At 41.2% G+C, this 26,702-nt stretch overlaps 1 protein-coding gene across 2 annotated transcripts in view; it reads left to right on the top strand.

Moving 5' to 3' along the window:
* The window catches only part of DCP1B (decapping mRNA 1B), a 59,605-nt gene extending 33,974 nt beyond the window's left edge, over positions 1–25,631 (top strand). For both annotated transcript variants that reach the window (XM_004052501.4, XM_019038224.4), the window contains exons 4-9: positions 2,700–2,766; positions 4,920–5,055; positions 15,637–15,765; positions 17,908–18,792; positions 21,887–22,135; positions 25,397–25,631. In XM_004052501.4, coding sequence (XP_004052549.3) covers positions 2,700–2,766; positions 4,920–5,055; positions 15,637–15,765; positions 17,908–18,792; positions 21,887–22,135; positions 25,397–25,477 — 1,547 coding nt within the window. In that variant the 3' untranslated portion in view covers positions 25,478–25,631. The remainder of the gene's footprint in view (positions 1–2,699; positions 2,767–4,919; positions 5,056–15,636; positions 15,766–17,907; positions 18,793–21,886; positions 22,136–25,396) is intronic.
* Positions 25,632–26,702: the final 1,071 nt, after the last annotated feature.

Genomic DNA, 26,702 nt, shown 5'->3' with positions numbered 1-26,702 from the left:
CCAGGGGTTGGTAGACCTTAGGGCTAAGAGGCAGGAAACTTGGAATGCATACTTCCATGGAATTCACAGCCTCTTTCCCAAGGGAATGCAGCTCAAGTTGCAAAACTATTTTAGGGAGAAGAAAGTTAGGCCCAGTTCTGCATTTTATCTTGGTGCCTCTTTTCGGTAGCCAGAACTCTTGGTTAATGTTTTTTTTCCCCTTTGGCTATTTAAATTTTCTGTCCAGACTAAACTGGGATCAAAAGAGTTATCTCAAAATGATCTCATTTTAATTTTTAAAGCCATGTTGCTCTGGAGATAAATGGTTGGGTCCTAAAGAAGTCTTCACAATGTCTTAAATAATTACTGCAAACTCAATCTTTCCTTCATTTTGCTTTGACATTTGAAAGATGTTCCATAGCATTTTCGCTCCCTAAATCTGCATTTCAGTTATCTCATGGTGATGACAATGTCAAACTACTTTTCTATTTGTATCAACAGTTTTCTTGGCATCCCACCCTTACGAAAGCCTAATTCCTTATGTCAAATGCCGCAAATGTATAACATCAAACGAAAGATACCCAGAGTATTCTTATTAATAGAGCCTATTCATGAGACAACAATGGCCGTTTTTTCCTCTGCCATTGGGCCTCGTATTTCTGAGTTATGCTCTGTTTTTCTCCCTTACTGCCATCTTTCTCCTTTGATAGTTTTGGAAAAGTCAGTCTTCAAGGAAAGAAAACTTACACTATCACCAAAAAAATAGGCCAGGCTCCTAGTTTGGTAACTAAGGTTAAAAGTCACCAAGACATGCAAACATACTCAGATTTATTAAGTGGTTGAACGTCAGTGATCCAATCTGCTTTGACTTCAAGAACGTGAGGGTAGGCAGGTTAGTGTAGGAATCTGTGTAGGGAATTAGAGTAGGGAATTATTGTTGATGGACTGGAAGCAACCTTGAATATGAAGTTTCAAGAAACACATTCAATGATCTTGAGATGAAAGAATTTTGTTTTGATGTAAAAGCTCTCATAGCACATGGGCTTCAGAACTCAGACGTTCTTAAAAAAAAAAAAAAAAAAAAAAGTCAGTGTACCAAGGAGGAAAATGTGTATGTATTTCCATCTAAGAGAGTAAAATGGTCCTGTTCAAGGAAAAGCTGGGATTTTTTCCCCTACTTCCCCCTCCACTTCACATGCAGGTAGGTAAGATAAAAGATTTCTGGTACGCTGATAATTGCAAAACCAAAGTTTAAAGCCCTATTGCCACCTTTTGGCAAGTGAGTAATTCAGATTCATAGGTTCCTCTTTAAGATACCTGCTTAAAATAGCACTATAAAGACATTTATTGTACCTTTTGATATCTGAATCATTACTGACAAGAAGCAGAAATTCCATGCCCAGACATTGGTCAGGTAAGAGGGGAAAAAAGATGTAGTTAGAATATCACAGCTGTTTTAACAGCAAAATACTATTAATATAATTACGTGTTTGGAAAGTTTGAATTTAAAGTCTTTTTTCCCTTGTAAAAACATGTTTTGTTGGTTTTCATTGCCCTATCATAATATTGCTGCTATTTTCAGTGAAGATGTTTTAAATGTGTGTGTAGTTAATGCATTACTTAGATGATTAATGCCATCAGATCCTCAACTAGATATTTATAAATGTCTTCTGGAGCTGTTTCAGCCTTCGCTCTAAAAATGATATAGATAGGCACATACCAAAGTATACAACTTATTTGAACATTATTGAATGAATCAATAGCAGGTATATTATGTCACAGTTTCTTTCATTACTAAATGTTGAAATCATAGTCATGTCTAATCTTTCAGCAGTTATAAATTTTCTGTACCATTTTGAAGCCAGAGATTTATTATTAAATTTTGTTTTTTCCAGTGGCCTGTCCCTGACTTACAGCTTACAAAGCCACTTTCTCAGTTAACATGTTCCTGAGAGAAGGAGAAGGGGAGGGAGGCTTCTAGGTATAATTTGAGTATCAGGTTTCTGAATATTTAAAAATAAAGATGAGATGTGTTTATGAAATGTGCAAATGGAGTGTAGAAACAATGCTATCTCGAAGCCAGGAAGTGTAGAAATTGTGATTTCATTTTCAGTCTGTATTCATTTGCTTCAGAAGATTTTGCCGAGTGCCTGTTGTGTTCAGGTGCCATGTTTTCAAGCGGAGCACAGTTTACTCAATATGTGTGGGCGCGCGTCTTTGCACAAAACCACCACGGATTTCTCTGTGGACTTAAATTTTGATGCTTTTTTTTTTTTTTTGAGACAGAGTTTCGCTCTTTTCATCCAGGCTGGCGTCCAATGGCGCGATCTTGGCTCACAGCAACCTCCACCTCCCAGGTTCAAGCGATTCTCCTGCCTCTGCATCCCGAGTAGCTGGGATTATGGACGCCCGCCACCAGGCCTGGCTAATTTTTTTTATATTTTTAGTAGAGATGGGGTTTCACCATGTTGGCCAGGCTGGTCTTGAACACTTGACCTCAAGTGATCCCAAAGTACTGGGATTACAAGTGTGAGCCACTGTGCCTGGCTTGATGCTGTATTTTTAAGCTTTAACCCCAATGATTGCTCTTATTTATTCAATAATTATTGAATAAATCAATTTAACACATAGATTTATTATGTATTTAAGATGGAAAGGAGATTTTTTTCTATTTTGTAGTTTTGAAGATGCTCATAATTTGTTTGATGTGTTTTTTGCAGTGTCCATCTATGGAATTTGGTTTTATGATAAGGAAGAATGCCAAAGAATTGCAGAGCTTATGAAAAAGTAAGTACTAAAAGGCTAAATATTTTTCAGGACCTGGTGCTTTTGTTTGTATTTCTAAGTGTATGTAACTATACTACAGTCTTAACAGAATATATCTCCCATAGCAGTCCTTTTCACAGTGGTTAGGCAGACATTTAGTATTAATTAATAAATGAAAAATAGACGTAAGAACAACTTGCCACATTTTCACTGCATAATATTTATCATCTAGAATGATTCATTTTTTCCTGTGTGTGAACTATATATGAATTGTTCCAGATGGCAATTTTCTTTAATATTTTCATTTGTAAATTAGCAATTTTTTGCTTTGAAAAGTTATCAATATGCCTGTTGGTAAAAAGAACATTCAGAGCCATCCTAAAAGTCTGCTCCCGATTCTGTAAAATCTTTCATTTCCTTCGTCCCCCAGATGCTTTCCTTTAACTGTGTATACATGTTTGTGGGAGCTCAGAATTTCCTCCCATGTCTCAGACACTGAGTTAAGGTAGTCTTTATTTTCTGTCTCCTTAGAAATTGCTGAGTTACTATTAGCTTAGTGATCAGTCGACTGTCTCTCTCTTCCTTGTTACTGGTCTCTTTCTTTTAATCTTATGATACCTTGTGATTTGTCCCATTCTGCATTTTGGGCAACTTTAAAATTGCTGTCTGACTTTCCCACTCTTGGCTTCCCTGATTGCATTGAAAGAGGAGGGCTTGCTCTCTGCTCTGCAGTCGGTTGACTGATCAGTTTTTGAGCCCAGGGCTGCTCACTGTGAGGCAGTTATTCCCTGCCATTTATGGGGATGGGAAGAGTCTCAGAGTGAGATGAGTTTCCTGCACGTGCTGTGTCACAGCCTGGGACTGGACTCAGCCAAGCACATAGGATGGCTGCTGCCACATGGGTATGACACTGTAGCTCTGTGTGCAAAAGAATCAGTCCCCACTTTTAAATCCTGGGGCAATGAAATGACTAGAAAATGACCTCACGGAAATGAAAAACAGGGAGCACCTTTTAAGAAATGAGATAGATTCCTGAAAGTCTAGCTAGAGATAGCTAATTTTAGGTAACTAGCTCAAGGTGCAGATGGTGATTAAGTGTATTCAAACTGGTATTTACCACCATAACAACTAGTTCCTAGAACATTCGTGTTACTGTAAATTGTGCAGTGGATAATAATAACAGGATTTCATACAGATTAAAAAATACCCTGTAGCTCAGCCAAGAGGCCATGTTATAATTGTCAGCATTCTGCAGTAATTACCTAACAGCTCGGGCAGGAAATTGATTATTTACTAGCAATAAGCAGCTGATTTGTGTGGATTCTGACCCCCTCCCCAGTTAGAATTAAGTCTCTCAGTAAGTATTCAGATCTTTGTTACCATAAACTTCATGGCAATAATAAGAATGTGAGCTGAAAGTTACAGCACATAAAGGAAAAGTATATTTTCCTCGACATCACCTAGCAGCATATAGGAGCAATCTGGTCTCTCTTCTGTATTGTTTTCCAGGCAACAGAAGAACTCCTCGTTGCTCTAAGTGGTTTTTTAAATGGCCCCTCTTCTCCGAGTTAGAATGGAATCTTTAACATGTTTTGAAACTGCCAGAGAGCTACAGGATTTGAGTTGCCAGAATCAACCTTGCCTTGACTTCAAGGCAGTCTGTAAAGTAGGGGGTTCTTTCCTCAGTATTTCAGAACTCTAAATTGGGTTTCCTTAGCAACTAATGAGAGCATCCTTTAGAATGCACTGTGTGAGGAGTTGGCAAACTCTTCTCAAAGGGACCAGAGAGTGAGTATTTTAGGCTTTGCAGTCCACAGGATTTGTGTTCCTACTATAGAATTCTGCCCTTGTAATGCGAAAGCAGCCATAAACAACACGTAAACAAAGGAGCATGGCTGTGTTGAGCTTGGCTGTGTTTGTGACTTTCTTTACAAAAAACAGGTGGTGGGCTGGACTTGGCCCACAGATTTGCTGACCCCTATCCTAGATTCATCTGTGTAGTCAGTGAATTCAGGACCTCAACTCTCATTTTTCTCCTTTAAATTCCTAAGCAAGCTTATTTCTAATATGGTTGTAACAGGATGAAAACAACTAGGTGAGAATTGGGATGGTTTTAAACATTGTTTGTGTTGAATTGGTTTTTCTTGTGTGGATTTTCCCCTCTGTTTTTCTAGCCTAACTCAGTATGAACAGTTGAAAGCCCATCAGGGAACTGGAGCAGGAATTTCCCCAATGATCCTCAATTCAGGGGAGGGCAAAGAAGTAGACATTTTGCGAATGCTCATCAAGGCCAAAGACGAATACACAAAGGTGAGTGTTTGCCCTTCCTTGTGATACATACACACTTCAATTCCGCAGTGGGAATATTCTTGTTTAGCAAGACTAGGTGCTGTGGGTGCTGTTCCTTCCACCAAACAAAATTATATTACAAATAAAAAATCTTTATTTGTAATATACATTTTTTATAAGCTGAAGAAAACTGTTTGCCTTTAAGTGGGTTAAAAAATAGCCTGAGAAATCAGTAGCCTTCATATATACAGTAGCCTTCATGTATATAATAACCTTCATATACACAACTTGTAGTAAGTCTTGTAGACTTACTGCAAGACCCCAATTTACAGTAGCAACAAATGAATATAAAATTGTTTGCAATAAAATTCACGAGAAATGGGCAAAACCTATATAAAGAAAATGTTTAAAAACTCCTGAAAGGCATAAAAATAGACTTGAACAAATGGAAATATATGCCCTGTTGTTGGATAAGAAGGTTCAACATAAAGCTCTTAGAAAAAAAATCTCTACATTTAAGGTGATCGCTAAATAAATACCACTGGTTTCTTTTCCCCTCCCCACCCCACTTCTCCCTTACTCTCTGATCTAGACAAGTTGAGTGTAAGGCTCATGGGAAGAAATATGCAAGAAAGAATAGCTGGGAAAATCCTGGCAAAGAAGAGTGATATTAGTAGGGGTTGGAGGTAGGGGAGATGAGTGGGGGGATGAGCGAGCTCTCCCTGATTTTAAAACATTGAAGTCTAAACATTTCAAACAGTATGGTGTTGATGGTATTGATGCCTAACAGCCCAATAGACCAGTGGGACAGATTTAAGATTCTAAGTCTAGGATTAAATCCAATTGTATATGAAATCTAGGATATGATAAAGATGATAATCTCAAGTCAGCTATTTGAGTGAATTCCTAAATAAATGGTGTTGGGGCAACTGGTAGCCATTTGGAAAAATACAAAACTGAGTCTGTACCTTAGAGCATACACCAGGATAAATTCCAAATGTATTAGAAATTTAAATGTAAAAATATAATGATTCAAGTACCAGAAGAAAATTTGTATGGATTTCTTTATAATCTAGGAAAAGAGAAATCTTTCAATTATGCCTAAAAACCCAAAAGCAATTAATTAAACTACATAAAAATAAAAAACATTTTACAAGGCTTAAATACAACACAAGCAAATAGAAAGATACAAAAACAACTCAGAAAAAAATTGTTGACACCAGAATAACAGGATGGTTATTTTATGAAGAGCTCCTAAAAATTAAGAAGTACAAGATTAACACTAGAAAAATGGGCAAAAAATAAAAATTTTTAAAAATTATAGAATTTGGAAACTAGCTGAAATAAGTGTGTGTAATTGAATATCATATTGTCACATAATTACTTAGAAAAAAAAATTAGAGTGACTTCAAAGCCCGCTGCTTGAACTGAACACTCTTAGTGGGTTATATTTTAAGGACAAAAAGAACTGCAAGACATTATAAACTTCATTCATTGGTTTTATTGTTTGTAGTAATGTTGGCATTTTAATTTCTCTACTGTTGGCATTGTAATTTTTCTACTGTTGTGGATATAATAAATATGAAATTAGATAAACGTGGTTGGAACCAAAACCTTAGTGTAAGGGGAAAAAAATCAAATCTAATAAGTTAAAACTATGTAAGATTAAGTGGAAATATCAGAATTAGTTCATGTTTTGTTTCTTAGGTATAGAAACAAAAAATAGAGTTTCTCACTCTTGCCCTGAAAGGACATAAAAATAAAAGTGACTAACTCAGTAGCAGTAAGCATCTATATCACCCAGATTGTTATTTCTGAATATTACTTCCTTCCAGAAGGTGTCAGGGCTCTTCAAAGAAATTTCTGATTCCAGGTCTGGAATAGTAAAACCAATAGGGTCATGTGAAAGGACACAGAAATCCGCTTCAAGGATACTGAGCAGAGCATCAAATTCTAACATCAACAGGAGTGACTACAATGGATTAAAACACATTGAATGTGTAAAAATCTATGCGTTCATGGTGATGAGAAAGAGAGCAAGCAGACCAAACATACAAAACCAAGCAGAATAGTTATTAGTTATCCGTTTGAAGGTGCTAAGGCACCAACTCCTTCCTCTGAAAACTGATAATTAATGGGAATGAATTAAGCTTTTATCCTGCCTGCCCTAAAGGGACTATATCTCAGAGTAATCAAACAGCCCTGGTCAATGAGGGAGAGCTCTTCTCTACCAGAGAATTCCAGCTAGTACGTGTGGAGGGAATAATAGAACTTAAAGACACTCTGCTTAAAATAATTGACTCAGGCAGTGATCATCAGTAATATTAATGTTATGGGAAAGGTTGATAGAAACTTGACAGTGGAAGGATCAGGCTGCCTCCTCCTGAACCCCACTGATTATCATCATTAAAAGTCAGATAACCAGATTCTCTGGCTTCCTAATGTGATAAGATGTCAAATGTACAGCACCATCTTGAAATATTCTTGCCCAAAGAGTTGATCCTGAATCTCATTAAGCCTTGAGCTCTAACTTTTTAGTTTATAGAAAGTGAAAGTGGGTGAGGAGTGAGGGGAGACCAGGTAGAAAAACAAATTAAATGATGCTATGAGGAAGCAATCAGAAAAATCCTGAATGAAGTGGCACATATAGGCAGTTAGACAAGTTTCTTTAACATGCTTTGCCTTGACTGTGAGCTTCTTGAGTACAAAGAACATCCTTTATTCACTTTTATATCCCTTATTGTCTTCTAAGTACTTAGCACATGGTGAGTGTTAAATAATGGCTATTGAATGAAGGAAGGAATATGAATGTGAATGAGCCACAGTTTAATTATCCTTCTATTGTATGGCCTGGACAGAGATGCCTTAATCTCAGCTTCAGACAGTAACAACTATTTCTGTATTCATTTTGTGTTTTTTTAATTCTTCAAAAGTCATTAAAAATTTTTATGATGACTTGGCAACTAGTTGAATAATTAGTTATACTTTATTAATTATACTATATTATGCACACTAAAGATTAATCTTCAAAAGGTGACATTTCTGCCCTCTAGGAACTTAATGTTCTGTGAAGACAGTGTAACAATGGTAAATAAATACAAATATTGAAGAAAATTATTTTCCTTTCTTTCCCTCCCTCCTCTCAACACACACATACCTTGTATTGTTTCTGTTTTTTATCTTCTATATGTTATAATGTTTTGACATCTTAAAATCCTTTCTGGCTGGGGAGACTGCCCCTCCTGTGACCAGCCAGTTTTCAGAGATAACAAAGGGCTTGGCCAGGAGCACGCCTTTAATATGCACACTAACCAATCCTGAGCCATACGTATCTCCTCGTCTCTAGCCTGTACAATATTCCTCTGCCTTAATCATCCCAGGGCCAGGTACCCAGCAACTGGGGACCACTCATACAGTTTAGAGCCTGCTGGAGTTATTCAAACTGGCCAATCTTAACCTGTTTACCATGCCCTGCCTTGCCTTTCTTGAGGAAATTCAGTAAATGCTCTAGCCTACGCCTTCCCCTTGCTGCTGACACCCTGAGGCTTCCACACGTGGCCCTGTGCAGCGTGGCATGCTTCTTGTCTCCAGGACCTGTGAGTATAATAAACTTTGTTTTCCTGAGACTCTCCTGTGTCTCGTCTCTGGCCTCACTTGAGTGACCATCACATAAAAGAACAGCACAAGCACACACATTCTCTGTCTCTCTCAGAAACACTCATATATGGTTCTGGAGATTTAATTTAGGCCATCACTTTATACTGTGCCTATGTCTTGGAATATTTTTCCCCTTACTTTATTTACCCTTCAGAATTTACATATCCTTTAAGGCTTGGTAAAAATGACACTTTTTACATGGAGTTTTCCCAGATCTCTTCAGTCAAATTAATTATTCTTCCATGTGAACTCAGTCTATTACTATTTAAAACTTATTTTGTTCTTCCTCATTTATTACATTAAGTCAACTTCTCCCAGTACACTGTAAACTGGTTGAAGTTAAAACAATGTTCTGTTCATCTTTATGCCCTCACAGATTTGTTATAATGTTGACATGAAGTGCAGACACTTAATTCGTGTATAGAAGGTGCTTTTCTGTAAAAATCAAATACATGTTGTTATATGCGTAATGTCAGTTGCTCCAACTGTGAGATAAATAATAGAGGAAATTATTTCTTCTTCCATTAACAGCCAGATGTTGTGATACAGTGTGCCAGGACACCTGCATGATCATGCTACTTTCCTAGTCTCCGTTTTTCTTGGTTTGTCATTGCCCAGTACAGGAACCCTTGGAGTCTTCAAGCCTTCCCTAAGATGGCCTCAGTTTGTTCTTCTAACCCTCCTACCCTCTACTAATATTTGAAACTCTGCCAAACAGAATACTCATTTTGCTTCCTGAGAGTGCTTTCATGACTTTTCTCATACTGTTCCCACCCCTTCTTCACCCATCAAAATATGATCCAGCTTTCAGGGCCTGTTTCAGATGTTCTTTTTCCATCACCTTATTTTTGGCCTGCCTAACTAGGTGTGCATGCACCCTGCTAGCTGCCAGTGCGTTATGTTTGGAAAGAGCATTCCATCACCTTCTTACATTGTATTGTCTCTGCACTCACACACAGATATTTCAGAAAATATGGAGACCCTGAGTAAAGTGGTTCTGAGACAGAAGAAAGGGGGTGAAATGGAAAGGTAGCGAGAGAGAAGGAAAACAGAATGTTTCTTCAGAGTTATTGTTGGGAAGTGAGTCTCCGTTACTTAAAGTGTTCAAGAAGAGATTGAACGGTTACGTATTGGTGATGTGATAAAAGAATTTGGCTTGTGTTGGATAAGTATTAAACTAAAAGACTTCTGAGATGCTTTTCAGTGCTAGACTTACTTTTATTGAAGTTTTCTTTTTTAAATTATCTTTAATGAAAAATTAAAATTGTATATATTTATGTATGGTATACAACATGATATTTTGATATACATGTATATTATAGGGTGCCTAAATCAAGCTAATTAACACATGTATTACCTCACATATTTATCATTTTTGTGTGGCAAAAATAAAATCTACTCTTTTAGCAACTTTCATTATACAATATATTAGTACTAACTGTAGTCATCATGATGTACAATAAATCTCCTGAACTTATTCCTCCTGTCTAATTGAAAGTTTGTATCCTTTGACCAACATCTCCAAAATCCTCCTACCCCCAGCCTCCGGCAACTACCAGCCTACTGTTCCTCAGTGGGTTCAGCTTCTCTGGATTTCATGTAGGAGTGAAATCATGCAGTACTTGCCTTTCTGTGCCTGGTTTATTTCACCTAATGTAATGTCCTCCAGGTTCATTTATGTTGTTGCAAATGACAGAATTTCCTTCTTTTTTAAGGCTGAATAGTATTCCATTGTGTTTATACACCACATTTTCTTTATCCATTCATTCATTGATGAACACTTAGGTTTATTCCATATATTGGCTATTGTAATGTTGTGGTGAACACAGGAATGCAGCTATCTCTTCAACATACTGATTTCATTTTCCCTGGATATACACCCAGAAATGGGATTCTTCGATCATGTGGTAGTTCTATTTCTAATTTTTTGAGGAGCCAACATAAATTTTTTTTTTTTTTTGAGACGGAGTCTTGCTCTGTTGCCCAGGCTGGAGTGCAGTGGAGCAATCTTGGCTCATGGCAAGCTCTACCTCCTGGGTTCACACCATTCTCCTACCTCAGCCTCCCGAGTAGCTGGGACTACAGGCGCCCTCCACCATGCCCAGATAATTTTTTTGTATTTTTAGTAGAGACGGGGTTTCACCGTGTTAGCCAGGATGGTCTCGATCTGCTGACCTCGTGATCCGCCTGCCTCAGCCTCCCAAAGTGCTGGGATTACAGGCGTGAGCCACTGCGCCTGGCCCAACATGCTATTTTCCATAATAGCTATGCTAACTAACATTCCCACCAACAGTATACAAGGATTTCATTTTCTGTACATCCTTGCCACCACTTATGTTTTGCCTTTTTGATGGTAGACATTCTACCAGGTTTGAGGTGATATTTCACTGTGGTTTTAATTTGCATTTCCCTGATGATTAGCTATGTCCAGCATTTTTCACATACCTGTTGGCCACATGTATGTCTTCTTTTGAAAAATGTCCATTCAGGCCCTTTGTCTATATTTTGATCAGAACATTTGTTTTCTTTTCTTACTGTTGAGTTGTTTGAGTTCCTTATCTACTTTGGACATGAATCTCTTATCGTATGTATGGTGTGCAGGTATCTTCCTCTGCTCCGTAGGTCATCTCTTCACTCTGCTGTTTCCTTTGCTGTGCAACAGCCTTGGGTTGGATGTAATCCCGTGTGTCTCTTGCTTTTGTTGCCGGTCCTTAGGGTCACATCGAAAAAGCCATTGCCCAGAGCGACGTTAGGGAGCTTTTTCCCCTCTTTCCTTCCAGGAGGTTTATAGAAAAAGTCATTGCCCAGAGCGACGTTGGGGAGCTTTTCCCCTGTTTCCTTCCGGGAGGTTTATAGAAAAAGTCATTGCCCAGAGCGACGTTAGGGAGCTTTTCCCCTGTTTCCTTCCAGGAGGTTTATAGAAAAAGTCATTGCCCAGAGCGACGCTGGGGAGCTTTTCCCCTGTTTCCTTCCAGGAGGTTTATGGAAAAAGTCATTGCCCAGAGCGACGTTGGGGAGCTTTTCCCCTGTTTCCTTCCAGGAGGTTTATGGAAAAAGTCATTGCCCAGAGCGACGTTGGGGAGCTTTTCCCCTGTTTCCTTCCAGGAGGTTTATGGAAAAAGTCATTGCCCAGAGCGACGTTGGGGAGCTTTTCCCCTGTTTCCTTCCAGGAGGTTTATGGAAAAAGTCATTGCCCAGAGCGACGTTGGGGAGCTTTTCCCCTGTTTCCTTCCAGGAGGTTTATAGAAAAAGTCATTGCCCAGAGCGACGTTGGGGAGCTTTTCCCCTGTTTCCTTCCAGGAGGTTTATAGAAAAAGTCATTGCCCAGAGCGACGTTGGGGAGCTTTTCCCCTGTCTTCTTCCAGGAGGTTTATAGAAAAAGTCATTGCCCAGAGCGACGTTGGGGAGCTTTTCCCCTGTCTTCTTCCAGGAGGTTTATAGAAAAAGTCATTGCCCAGAGCGACGCTGGGGAGCTTTTCCCCTGTTTCCTTCCAGGAGGTTTATAGAAAAAGTCATTGCCCAGAGCGACGTTGGGGAGCTTTTCCCCTGTCTTCTTCCAGGAGGTTTATAGAAAAAGTCATTGCCCAGAGCGACGTTGGGGAGCTTTTCCCCTGTCTTCTTCCAGGAGGTTTATAGAAAAAGTCATTGCCCAGAGCGACGCTGGGGAGCTTTTCCCCTGTTTCCTTCCAGGAGGTTTATGGAAAAAGTCATTGCCCAGAGCGACGTTGGGGAGCTTTTCCCCTGTTTCCTTCCAGGAGGTTTATGGAAAAGGTCATTGCCCAGAGCGACGTTGGGGAGCTTTTCCCCTGTTTCCTTCCAGGAGGTTTATGGAAAAAGTCATTGCCCAGAGCGACGTTGGGGAGCTTTTCCCCTGTTTCCTTCCAGGAGGTTTATGGAAAAAGTCATTGCCCAGAGCGACGTTGGGGAGCTTTTCCCCTGTCTTCTTCCAGGAGGTTTATAGAAAAAGTCATTGCCCAGAGCGACGTTGGGGAGCTTTTCCCCTGTTTCCTTCCAGGAGGTTTATAGAAAAAGTCATTGCCCAGAGCGACGTTGGGGAGCTTTTCCCCTGTTTCCTTCCAGGAGGTTTATAGAAAAAGTCATTGCCCAGAGCGACGTTGGGGAGCTTTTCCCCTGTCTTCTTCCAGGAGGTTTATAGAAAAAGTCATTGCCCAGAGCGACGTTGGGGAGCTTTTCCCCGTCTTCTTCCAGGAGGTTTATAGAAAAAGTCATTGCCCAGAGCGACGTTGGGGAGCTTTTCCCCTGTTTCCTTCCAGGAGGTTTATAGAAAAAGTCATTGCCCAGAGCGACGTTGGGGAGCTTTTCCCCTGTTTCCTTCCAGGAGGTTTATAGAAAAAGTCATTGCCCAGAGCGACGTTGGAGAGCTTTTCCCCTGTTTCCTTCCAGGAGGTTTATAGAAAAAGTCATTGCCCAGAGCGATGTTGGGGAGCTTTTCCCCTGTTTCCTTCCAGGAGGTTTATAGAAAAAGTCATTGCCCAGAGCGATGTTAGGAGCTTTTCCCCTGTTTCCTTCCAGGAGGTTTATAGTCTCAGGCCTTACACTTAAGTCTCTATAGAATTCTTAAATTTGTGAACATCCCAAGAAGTGGAAGTAGGAAAAATGTCGAGCTATCAGTATATATGATATGGGTAAAGTGAAGTCTGTCTAGTTTACAGGAGGTTAATAAAATAATTTGAAAACTTAGTTTGGCTGAAATTTTGTGCATTCTCTTTTGAGAAATAACTTTCTGTGAATCTGCTTTAAAGTAGAAAAGATGTTAATTTGCATTTCATCTCTTTTTATCTCCGCCCTATTCAATTTCTAGTTGAGATGCAAGTGAACGATAAAATAACCAAATTTTAGTAAGAACAAGAGCCAGGACCAGAAATGATCTACAGGCTGCATAGTTAAGCTTGGAGTATTCAGAAGTGGACTATTTGTGTTTTGTGGTTTAAGACAAGAATTATTGGCTCTTTTCTGGATATAGCTGTGAGTTATTTATGAAATTATAGAAATTTTTTTGTTGAATGATAAAATTCAAAAGAATATAAAAAGAAAAATCACCAATAATCCTATAAACTGAAGATAGAAACTTTTTATACTTTTATTGTATTTTGTTTCAAACATCTCTCTTGGCATAAATACATATGTTTATGTATGTATGTGTTTGTGTGTGATTAAAACTGGATTATATGACATACTTTTTGAGGTTTTATTGTATTTTAACCTCAGCATCCAACAGAGGAAGTTTTTGAAGTTTTAAAGAAATGCCTCAGGTTCTCTGTGAAGAATCCATTATATGCTTTTTCAAAAACTGTTTTTTCCCCCAGGATTTTAAAGATATTTAGGTCGGGAAAAGCATAGAAAATTAAACAACTGGAAAATGAGCTACAAACTACTGAGGTGGATGATTAATTCTGAGCACTCTGATAAGAGGGAGCAATTATTACATAAAAGCAAGGTTTTGTAGGTAGGCAGTTGTAGTGACACAGAAAACAGCTTCTGGAGATAACATTTTAACTAGGAAAAGCTATCAGGGTTATTCATATCAACAGACAAAGCATCCTGTTAGCCCATATGGATATGGGCATAGGGAAGCTGGGAAAAATCTGCCTTTCTTTGCCGGAAATTCAGTCTTTCTAAACATAGAAAAAGAAGAAATACAGAAAGGGTCATTCAAAGAAAGGAAGCATTCACGTTCTTTTAAATAGCAAGGCTTTTCATGCCAAAACTGTGTAAGGGATTAAATGTTAGCCTGTATTCTTGTCTTGTCTTGGTTATCCATGACTTGGGAAAGCCAGGCCAGTTGGTCCATGCTGCCATACCCTCATTCACCTAAGGAGAATTGGAAATAACACTTTATGACTTATAAGGTGATTTTGCATCCCACATAATAGTTGTGCTACATATACAAATTATTGATAGAATGCCTGGAGGAAAAGAATCTTTTGTATGGTTAACCTCACATGCAGTGCATACGGTGGTAATAGATGCCACACCCCCAGATCGTTGGATTAGAGAATACACATTGATAACTGTAAAACACATTGGGAATGCTGGGTTCCTGTGGGACAAGATTGTGTTTATATTTCATTTCATGTCAGGTGTGGAATATTTTGGGGCCTGAGGCCTTGGCTGTACCGTGGAAACTAATGATGCTTCAGAGAGTCTGTAGTACAGAAAGCAGCATTTTATATTGTTTTATTTAGTGTTTTAGCAAACTAGACACCAGTATCATTGCCATGCTCTTTTCGTTATGAATCCTACTGTGTTAGCAATTGCATGGTTGGTTAGATTAATGTATGATAATGAGTCAGTGTTGGAAATGATGAGATTTGTCTCTTGTCTCTTTCTCTACAAAATTCTAATTTGTAGTAAGTAGCTCAGAACGCTCAGATTTGAATTACTCTGTTTATGCAAGAAGTCATTTATTAAATAAAGATTATGTTAGTAATTTTTAAATCAGTGGTTTGAGTCAGCTTTTTGGTTTGTAGACCAAAAAAGGTTTAGTTACTTTGATGAAATGTACTCAACTACTCTCCAATTTTAAGTCAACTGCTTAAATTGTCCAGACATGTTATTTAAGGAATGGTTTCTATATTTGTTTATCATTGAAAGACATTAGACTATATATATTTAAACGTATAGTCAATATATTAAGCACAGAGCCTTTCAATTATACAGGTGTCTTAAGAACCCCTGGTCCTGGAGGCTGGTGTTGTTAGTAATATTTAGAGCACTGAATTGTCCAACTAAGAAAAATTAAATTTGAACTTGATTTATACTCAAACATAGCTCTTAGAGAAATTTAAGGGATTTTCCTTTGTGCATGAAAATCTATCAAAAACACAGCCATCTACCAATTAGATAAGAAGTAAAAAGGTAGTCTTTTAAAAAGACTAAAGCTTTTCTAAGCCAAAAATGAGGTGATTTTTTTTTCTGTTTCAGTGTAAAACCTGTTCTGAGCCAAAAAAGATAACCAGTTCCTCTGCCATCTATGACAATCCAAATCTCATCAAACCAATTCCAGTGAAACCCAGTGAAAACCAGCAACAGCATATACCTCAGCCCAACCAGGTACGGAGTCCTCTGCTTGTCATATTCAGTGTGTCTCTAGAATTCTTAAAGAACTTTGACCCAGAATATAGTCAGGGGAGGGCCTGGTGTTGTTGAAGAATGCTTTCAGGTAAACCCAAGAAAGGGGGATTTCAGAATACAGATTTTTTCATTATTAATAACTTACTCTTCCTAGAAGAGGGTTAAAGTTTTTACTTTTGGCATATACCACATTCTGTGCTAATCTCTTGTGAACTTGAACTCCTTAAAAAATAATGTATGTTTTAAAAAACACAAGCCAGCACAGTGGCTCAAGCCTGTAATCCCAGCACTTTGGGAGGCTGAGGCGATAGGATCATTTGAGGCCAGAAGTTTGAGAGCAGCCTGGGCAACATAGTGAGACTCCATCTCTACAAGAAAATTAGCCAGGCATGATGGCGTGCACCTATAGTGCTAGCTGCTCTGGAGGCTGAGGCGGGAGGATCCCTTGAGCTTAGGAGTTTGAGGCTACGGTGAGCTATGGAATGCGCCACTGCACTCCAGCCTGGGCAAGAAAGCAAGACCATGTCTCAGAAAACAAAAACAAACAAACAAGCACCATAGAAAACTAATAACATTGTCAGAGATGACAGAAACATTACCCATTGGGTCCATATTCTTCTGGGGTGGGTGGTTTCCCAAGGCCACCTGGGAGAACAACAACCAAGGACACAGAGTTGATTTGAGCACTTCTGAGCACCTCCTCTGTGCCAGATGCAGAGCTAGCACTGTAGACTGGGGTAGCTGCTGCTGAGAGCTCAGAGTCCAAAGGAGTGGTATACAATTCCTCTTCAGATATGATGACTTGTCACTGTCTTTGCAATCTAAGTTAGAAATACTGCAGCAGCTTTTGTGTTAGTGTATATATATATACACACTTCAGAATAGTACAGCAATGACAAAAATTGTCAATCTGTAGGTCCCGTTAATGATTGTAAATATAATATTGCTGTGTCATTTTATCATGACTATGACTAATTGAAAAGATTTTCTTAAAGGAATTAGTTTAAATCAATTTTGGAAATGAACATGGAGCCAAAAGACATAAAGACTAGTAATGAAAATCTTACATTGAATTTTTAAAGAAAAGAAGTCTTTTCTAATTTTTTAGCTTTCTTTTTATTGCTTGTTTTATGGAAAGTTTTTATTATATTTTAATAGCGAGACCTGAATATGTTGACTTTAAAATGAAGCTCGTGGTTTTATTCCTTTCCTCTTTTATTTTTTTTTGGAGACAGATTTCATTCCTGTTACCCGGGCTGGAGTGCAGTGGCACCATCTCAGCTCACTGCAACTTGTGTCTTCTGGGCTCAAGCGATCCTCCCACCTCAGCCTCCCAAGTAGCTGGGACTACAGGCGTGTGCTGCCACATCTGGCAATTTCTGTATTTTTTGTAGAGATGGGGTTTTGCCATGTTGCCCAGGCTGGTCTTGAACTCCTTAGCTCAAGCAGTCTGCCTGCCTTGGCCTCCCAAAGTGCAGGAATTACAGGCATGAGCCACTGTGCCTGGCCTCATGTTTTCTCAGTGTAACAATGCAGAAAGCAACAGAAGTAAAGAGCAAGAAGGAAGTAGCTTTGTAACTGGCTGGGCCAAGGTAGATTTTATGTATCCACGGACTTTTTAAATCCTACCAGTATATATTTGAAAGGATCAAGTTAGATTAAAAGTCTTCCGTTTCTTTCCAGCCCTAGATTTCCATAATTCTGTGAAAAACTACTAGAAATTCTGAAATGCTTATATTCCTTTGTATTCTCATATTACTCTGCAGGCTTAGATGGGCTTCCTATTGAACAGATTGTTTATTTTTTTAGTGCATATAATTTCCTACCAAGGTGGTTCCCAATCTGTGAAACCCCAGGCCCTTGAAGATCTTATACCTGTTTTATTGGTCAACAGATACTAAAATATAAAAACTGTTTTGGGGGTGCAAGGGGAGCATGCTGTGAAAATTTTTGACATTAAAAAGGGGATCTCATTTTTCAAGTTTATTATTATTATTTTTCATTCTCTCTAATCAATCCTTTGTAAATAGAATAAGTCATCAGATAAGTTATGTTTCATAGCACTTCCTCATATAACCAAATTGTTTGTAGACTCATGTCAGATATCTTTATTTTTTCCAGACCTTAGACCCTGAACCCCAGCATTTATCCTTGACAGCTCTGTTTGGGAAGCAGGACAAAGCTACATGTCAGGAAACTGTGGAGCCTCCGCAGACTCTCCACCAGCAGCAGCAGCAGCAGCAGCAGCAGCAGCAGCAGCAGCAAGAGAAGCTTCCAATTAGGCAGGGGGTTGTACGCTCCCTGTCCTATGAGGAACCCAGAAGACACTCACCCCCCATTGAGAAGCAGCTCTGTCCAGCCATTCAGAAACTCATGGTCAGGAGTGCAGACCTCCACCCATTGTCAGAGCTGCCTGAAAACCGGCCTTGTGAAAATGGCAGTACCCATTCTGTGGGAGAATTTTTTACAGGACCTGTCCAGCCAGGGTCTCCTCACAACATTGGAACTTCTCGTCGTGTACAAAATGCTTCCAGAACTCAGAACCTGTTCGAGAAACTTCAAAGTACCCCAGGGGCAGCAAACAAGTGTGACCCTAGTACACCAGCACCTGCCAGCTCAGCTGCCCTGAACCGCAGCAGAGCTCCCACTTCTGTCACCCCTGTGGCTCCAGGAAAGGGTCTGGCTCAGCCACCACAGGCCTATTTCAATGGTTCCCTTCCACCTCAGACAGTAGGACATCAGGCTCATGGAAGAGAACAGTCCACACTCCCAAGACAAACACTCCCCATCTCTGGTAGTCAGACTGGCAGCTCTGGAGTGATCTCCCCTCAAGAGTTACTGAAGAAGCTTCAGATTGTACAGCAGGAGCAGCAGCTGCATGCCTCTAACCGGCCAGCCTTGGCCGCCAAGTTTCCTGTGCTCGCTCAGAGCTCTGGAACAGGGAAACCCTTGGAATCCTGGATCAACAAGACATCCAGCACAGAACAGCAGACTCCTCTTTTCCAGGTAAATATGTACCAGGGGCAAAATAAAACAGCCTGGGCGGCATAGCAAGATCCTGTCCCTAAACAACAAAAAAAAAAGTAGCCAGGCTTGGTGTCACACGCCTATAGTGCCAGCTACTGAGGAGGCTGAGGTGGGAGGATCCCTTGAGCTCAAGAGGCGGAGGTTACAGTGAGCCATGATCGTGCCACTGCACTCCAGCCTGGGTGACAGAGCGAGACCCTGTCTGTTAAGAAAAAAAAAGACAGACAAAGAAAAAGGTATTACTATAATGCAGTGAAATGTAGAGTCCACTTCCATGCTCTAGGGACCAATGTGTCACATACATTTCTGTTTGGAGCAGGGTGCCAGAAGCCACCTCCGTGCATCTTGATTGCCTGAACTTTCTACCTGGAAGGAGAATCTTCACTTTGGTTAACAATCTGAGAACTTACCCCAACCTTTTTGAGAGCATTTACTTGTAGAGTTAAATCTTCATAATATTAGGAGGTCTGAAGACCAACACAGACATGGGAGAAAACCGTAATTTTTGACTGTAGGAACTTAGTATGGTCTGCCTTGAAATCAATCTGGAATGCCAAGCAACTGACCTCCTCTTGTTTTTCAGTCCACAGTAAATTATTCACTTATTTAGTAAATATTTTTGAGCACTTACTACATGTCAGGCATTGTCTACATGTTGGTACATAATGATGAAGAAAACAGACTCCTTACCCACAGCCCATGCTGTAGGTTCTTGAAATAAACAAAAAACAGCCTATTTCCTCCTGAAAGGTGCAGCCAGTTTTTATCTTTCTCTGTATCGTCAGTATAGCCTACTGTAGATCAGGAGAGGTATGCATGCCACCCACCTCCACCCCCCACACAAACTGCCAGAGAGGGAAAATATGACAGTTTTTAGGAAGATTCTCTCGTTTAGAGAAGATGCTTCCCCATGTCCATCACTGACTTGGGACAGTGAGGAAACCACAAGCTATTGATCATCTGCCTGTGGGTATCATCTGGAGATCTGACACTGAATTGTTTTCCCTTTGGATTGGAACACACATTCATTGAAAGTACATTGGGTTTAAAAATTGGAAAGTTCTCCCGTGTATCACATATATCATCACTGGCCCTTTGTCATGTTTTGTTATGTACCTTTTTTTGTTTTTTTGAGACAGAGTTTCACTCTTGTCGCCCGGGCTGGAGTACAATGGTGCAATCTCGGCTTACTGCAACCTCCACCTCCCGGGTCCAAGCGATTCTGCTGCCTCAGCCTCCTGAGTAGCAGGGATTACAGGCACCTGCCACCACACCTGGCTAATTTTTTGTGTTTTTTTAGTAGAGACGAGGTGTCACGATGTTGGCCTGGCTGGTCTCGAACTCCTGACCTTAGGTGATCCACCCACCTCGGGCTCTCAGAGTACTGGGATTACAGTCGTGAGCCATTGCACCTGGCCTGTTATGTAACTTATAACAGTTTCTCAAAAATCTTTCACTTTTGGCTGGGCATGGTGACTCGTGCCTGTAATCCCAGCACTTTGGAGGTTAAGATAGGAGAATCGCTTGAACCCAGGAGTTTCAGACCAGCCTGGGCAACATAGACCCTGTCTCTACAAGAATTTTTTGTTTTTAATTAGCCGGGTATGGTGGCATGCCACTGTGGTCCCAGCTATTTGGGAGGCTGAAGTGGGAAGATTGCTTGAGCCCAAGAACTTCAGGCTGCAGTCAGCCATGTTTGCACCACTGCACTCCAGCCTGGGCAGTAGAGTGAGACCTTGTCTCAAAACAAAAAATTCAGTTTTTTTAAAACAAAGATCTTAGGCATGTGCCAAAAGTCCTTGTGAGCCCCTGAGTCAAAGTGTTCTCATTTATTATTTATTAACATCCCAAATCTGAGTACCGACTGCTATAGAAACAATATTTATAACTCACACTCCCCCTCATTTCAGTGTTATTGTCCCTCTTTTAAAAATGTCTGCTTTTTTCCTCTTTGGTGATTTAGAATTAGAAGCATGGGATGAATCTAGTCTGACTGAAATTTCTGATGTACCACTCCCTTGACTTTTCAGTACTCACAAATATCAAGAGCCGAGTGAGAAAGGCAAGCATTTCAGCAGCCCACGCTGTGCTCAGAATGCTTGACTCCTCCTCCGGGAGCATCACTGCTCAGCACCGCTCCTCAAAATGTCATGTAGGGACAAGTTAAAAGAAACAGCCTGCCTTCCTCTAGGCCAACTTTTGCTCAAAGAGACGCTAAGGGATTGATTATAAAATTACAGCAACTTCTAGCTTGCTGGCCTCCTTGCCTCCCTCTTAGGAGTTCTTCTGGGGAGTTCGGAGGCTGATAAATAACATTCTTTTTCTTCCCTGAGTTAGAAGCAAATGATAGCTGTAGGAGTCAGTCAGATAAGGATCAAAATGTCACTTGCATAACTGAAAGGGCTGTTAGAAAACTTGGTTTCGGGTCTGTTTGCCAAGGGAGTTAGACTCAACAGACAGGCTCTGGCAGGGCTGAGCAACAGGCAGCCCGGGTCAGCCCAAACACATCAGCTGCGGAAGCTGAAGATGAGGGCTCTCTGCAGGCAGGCAGATCCTGTCAGGGAAGGACCCAGAAGGGGTGGACCCACACATCACTCTCCCTCCCAACGAGAAGTGAGTGAGGCCGCAGGAGGGGTGGGGAGTTGCTCTCACAGCGCCTCCTGTGCTCCGGGGTCAGGAGGGGAAATGGGGAGGCCCCTAACAAGGGTGGCAGCTCACATAGGTTATGAGACCTTTAGGTCAGGGTCATGGACAACCAGGTCTAAGGAAAAGGTCAGTAGTCCTAAATGCACTTGCCAAATACTGGTAGCCTGAAAAATAAGCTGTCACCCAGAGGCCAAGCTGCATATGCAGTGGAAACAATAGTCACCACAGCAGACGATACCAGAGCTGCTCAGTGATGCTGAAGGAAGGTGCGTGGAGTAGTGGAGCAAGAATCAGTTTCCCATAAACTTTTCTCAGCTAGGGAAGCTGTGGACAGGGAATGCTTAGACCACCTGTATCTGCCGCTGCAAGCTATCATGCCGTGAGCCGCTCCTGAACCCCGCTCTCTGTGTGTATTTGCTGTGAGCAGGTCATCTCACCTCAGCGCATCCCTGCTACAGCAGCTCCGTCTCTGCTTATGTCCCCCATGGTGTTCGCACAACCCACCTCCGTCCCGCCAAAGGAAAGGGAGAGCGGCCTCTTGCCTGTGGGAGGCCAGGAGCCACCTGCTGCCGCCACCAGCCTCCTCCTGCCCATACAGAGCCCGGAGCCCTCCGTGATCACCAGCAGCCCACTCACCAAGCTCCAGCTCCAGGAGGCACTGCTGTACCTCATTCAGGTGAGCGAGCACGTCGTCTCCCTTCGCACCTGACCACGCCTGTTGGCCTCCTGGCTGCAACTATGAGATAAAGACTCAGCCAAGGCCTGCTTAGCTTCCGTGAGAATAACAGGTGTGTGTAACAACTCATCCTGACCCCAGCGGCTTCTGTGCTCAGTTAGCTAGGTGTTATTTATAATACCAAGTGTGGCTTTGGGTGTCTCAGCTCTTCAAGGATTTTGTAATTTGAAGGACTGTCTAAGGCCTCCAAGCTGTCACCCGTCAGAAGAGAAGGAAGCGTGTGCTGGGGATTAAGCAGTCCCTGAGAGGGCCCTGGGTGCTGGAGACCCAGACAGAAAACTCACCATTGGGAGGTAGAGGTGGGAGCAGTGCTGGGCAAGGGGCCATCTGTTGAGTGGGGAAGAGGCCACTGAGCGAGTGGAAAACAGGGAGGGAAGCAAATAATGGCCATGGCTGCTACAGGTATGTTTTACAAGTCATTTTGAAACCTGCTCATTAGGACGGGATGGAGTGACAGGACTCCTTGTGAGCTGCTAGCCTCACTTGCCTATGAAATTATGAAATAATAATGAGTGCTATAATAGCTAACACTCCACAGAGCTGGTGCCGGGCCCTATTTTAAGTGCTACACACAAGCATATTAACTCATTCACTCCTTACACAACAACCCTGTTATTTTTCCCATTCTACAGACAAGGAAACTGAGGCTGAGCAACTGGCCTGAGGCACGGAGCTCGTACATAAGCAGGGCTGGGATGCCCCCAGCCTGGCCCCCGAGTGCCACTTCCCACATACTCTCCCGTGGGCCATGTTCACCACATGAATGTTAGCAGGGACCAGCCTCGGGAGAACATTCAACACAGGTGCCCTAGCAAAGCACACCCAAGAAATCAACGGCAGTCCTTGAAAAGTGGAACATTTGTAGCCAGACAGACTTCAGACACCCCAGTTAATGTATTTAGGTGTCTTTTTGGTAGATAATCTTTAAGAAAACTTGTGTGGTACTTTGCTTAAGCATCAGACGGCCTTTAGAGAGCAGGCCAGCCCTTCTGTGGTTGTCTTATCCTACTTAAAAAGACAGTGGTCTCAATTAGTACATTTTTTTTTTATTATACTTTAAGTTTTAGGGTACATGTGCACATTGTGCAGGTTAGTTACATATGTATACATGTGCCATGCTGGTGCGCTGCACCCACTAACTCGTCATCTAGCATTATGTATATCTCCCAATGCTATCCCTCCCCCCTCCCCCCACCCCACCACAGTCCCCAGAGTGTGATATTCCCCTTCCTGTGTCCATGTGATCTCATTGTTCAATTCCCACCTATGAGTGAGAATATGCGGTGTTTGGTTTTTTGTTCTTGCGATAGTTTACTGAGAATGATGATTTCCAATTTCATCCATGTCCCTACAAAGGACATGAACTCATCATTTTTTATGGCTGCATAGTATTCCATGGTGTATATGTGCCACATTTTCTTAATCCAGTCTATCATTGTTGGACATTTGGGTTGGTTCCAAGTCTTTGCTATTGTGAATAATGCCGCAATAAACATTTTTAAAAAGGTTCCACGTTGGCCGGGCACAGTGGCTGCTCACGCCTGTAATCCCAGCACTTTGGGAAGCCAAGGTGGGAGCATTGCTTGAGGCCAGGAGTTCAAGACCAGCCTGAGCAACATAGCGAGACTACAAAAGAAGGAAACATGTTTGAGGAAGAATGAAGGGAATGGGGCTAGAAGTCAGCAGAAGCGTAATAACAATCAGAGATAAATAAGGTCAACAGCAAATGATTGAGCCCTACTAATTCATAAGTAAATATCAGGATAAAAATATTTGCCACCTTTTAAAGCTATTCATAGTAAGCTCATGAGGAATTAGACACCTGTGAGCCTCTTTACTTTGAGCCAGTTTCTTAAGTTGGAATTTAAAAGATCCATATGTTTTCTGGCTGACTCCCTTCACATTGTCTTGAGACTCTGTTACTCCAGAGGAGTGGCTGAACATGGCGGATTAGAAATTACACTCCCCTGCCCTCCACTCGCTGCGTGCATTTTACTTCTTCCCGTGTACCACACCTCATATTCCCAGTCACTCAAGCAGTCTGTTTTTAGTTTCTGCCTCTTGTTAGGACACAATCTCATGCAGAGGAACTTTGTGACTACTTTGCAGGAAAAAGAGGGATAACATCACTCTCTTCATTGCTTGAGAATGATGCTAAATCTGTGTGGGGTGCCAAGAGGGAATGAAGGGGGAATGTGAAGTGTGGGTGAATTACTAACACTGTAAAGAATTTGGGTGGGAGGGAGAAGTCTCTAGAATTAAAACATGAGGAAAACCACTGATTAGACCGTGATTCTCACTCCTTAGCCAGGCAAAAGAGCCCAGAGATTACCAGTCTTACTCCTGCCCACTTGCCAAGGCTAGAAACTTTCCATAACTTATGGGAAGACTTATATTAGCTTTGATGAAGTACTGATGAAGCATATTGCAAGTAAAATCCTAAGTAATGCCCAAAACAAAGCAGACACATTGTAGGTGATTTGGAGGGCCTTTAAGAACCACAGTGGCTCATGCCTGTAATCCCAACACTTGGGGAGGCCAAAGTGGGAGGCTCACTTGAGCCCAGGAGTTCAAGACCACCCTGAGCAACATAGTGAGACCCTGTCTTAACAAAAAACTTAAAAGCCAGGCATGGTAGCACGCACCTGTAGCCCTAGCTACTCTGGAGGCTGAGGTGGGAGGATCGCTTGAACCCATGAGGTTGAGGCTGCAGTGAGCTATGATGGCACTACTGCACTTTAGCTTGGGTGACAGAGTGAGACCCAGTCTCAAAAACCCAAAAAACGAGAAACAAAAAAACACACCGCAGCAATCTCTTAACCAAACTTTGAGACCACTGACTTGGATCATGTCCTCCTAACTCCTCTGTCTGCTGGGGCTTCATGTCTTTTCATGCAGCAGACCCAGGCTGTTCTTGAGTAAACCTTGCTCCATGCTGCCATGTGTCTGGGCTGCCCATCTGTGCTGCATGTAATGAGCTCTTGCTGCTGTGCATACTGACTGTGGAAAACCATCAGCTCTGTCTGGCCTTGCCTTCAACCCCACTTAACATTCACACATGCAATTAAAAACCACCAGCTGTTAGACAGGGAGAGATGAGTGTCTCAGTATCCAAAGGCCAGTTCAGCTCTAAGACAGAGGAAGCCTTTTGTGTCTGCCAACCAAGTAACATTCTCTTGGGTCTTTCGATTTGTTTTCCAGAATGATGACAACTTCTTAAATATAATCTATGAAGCCTATCTCTTCAGCATGACTCAAGCAGCCATGAAAAAGACTATGTAACAGCAAGGCCTTTTAAAACTGATTTTCAAGGTCCTTCTAGAACTCCGGCACAAGGTTCTTTCATGTTGAGTGTTGTTTCCTTCAATGTTTCTGCCTTTTTAAAAAAAAAAAGTATGTGTAATATGAAGTAAAATGTTTCAGACTTTTTTTTATACTCAAGTGTTTTTTTATTATTATACTTTAAGTTCTGGGGTACATGTACAGAACATGCAGGTTTGTTACATAGGTGTACATATGCCATGGTGATTTGCTGCACCCATCAACCCATCATCTACATTAGGTATTTCTCCTAATGCTATGCCTCCCCTAGTCCCCCACCCCACGACAGACCCCAGTGTGTGATGTTCCCCTCCCTATGTCCGTGTGTTCTCATTGTTCAATTCCCACCTGTGAGTGAGAACATGTGGTGTTTGGTTTTCTGTTACTGTGTTAGTTTGCTGAGAATGATGGTTTCCAGCTTCATCCATGCCCCTGCAAAGGACAGGAACTCATTCTTTTTTATGGCTGCATAGTATTCCCTGGGTGTATATATGCCGTATTTTCTTTATCCAGTCTATCATTAATGGACATTTGGGTTGGTTCCAAGTCTTTGCTATTGTGAATAGTGCTGCAATAAACATACGTGTGCATGTGTCTTGATAGTGGAATGATAATCCTTTGATTATAGTAGAGTTACAATCCTTTGGGTATATACCCAGTAATAAGTAGAGTTATAATCCTTCGGGTATATACCTAGTAATGGGTAATAATTAGAGTTATAATCCTTTGGGTATATACCCAGTAATGGGATTGCTGGGTCAAATGGTATTTCTGGTTCTAGATCCTTGAGGAATCACCACACTGTCTTCCACAATGGTTGAACTAATTTACACTCCCAACAACAATGTAAAAGCGTTCCTATTTCTCCACATCCTCTCCAGCATCTGTTGTTTCCTGACTTTTTAATGATCACCATTGTAACTGGTGTGAGATGGTATCTCATTGTGGCTTTGATTTGCATTTCTCTAATGACCAGTGATGATGAGCTTTTTTTCATGTTTGTTGGCCACATAAATGTCTTCTTTTGAGAAGTGTCTGTTCATATACTTTGCCCACTTTTTGATGGGATTGTTTTTTTCTTGTAAATTTGTTTAAGTTCTTTGTAGATTCTGGATATTAGCCCTTTGTCAGATGGGCAGATTGCAAAAAATTTCTCCCATTCTGTAGGTTGCCTGTTCATTCTGAT

This window comes from Gorilla gorilla, chromosome 10 (genome assembly GCF_029281585.2).
Source record: "Gorilla gorilla gorilla isolate KB3781 chromosome 10, NHGRI_mGorGor1-v2.1_pri, whole genome shotgun sequence".
In the NCBI taxonomy this organism is placed as follows: Eukaryota; Metazoa; Chordata; class Mammalia; order Primates; family Hominidae; genus Gorilla; species Gorilla gorilla.
The sequence above is the reverse complement of the archived record's forward strand: the minus strand, read 5'-3'. Positions and strand labels throughout refer to the sequence as shown.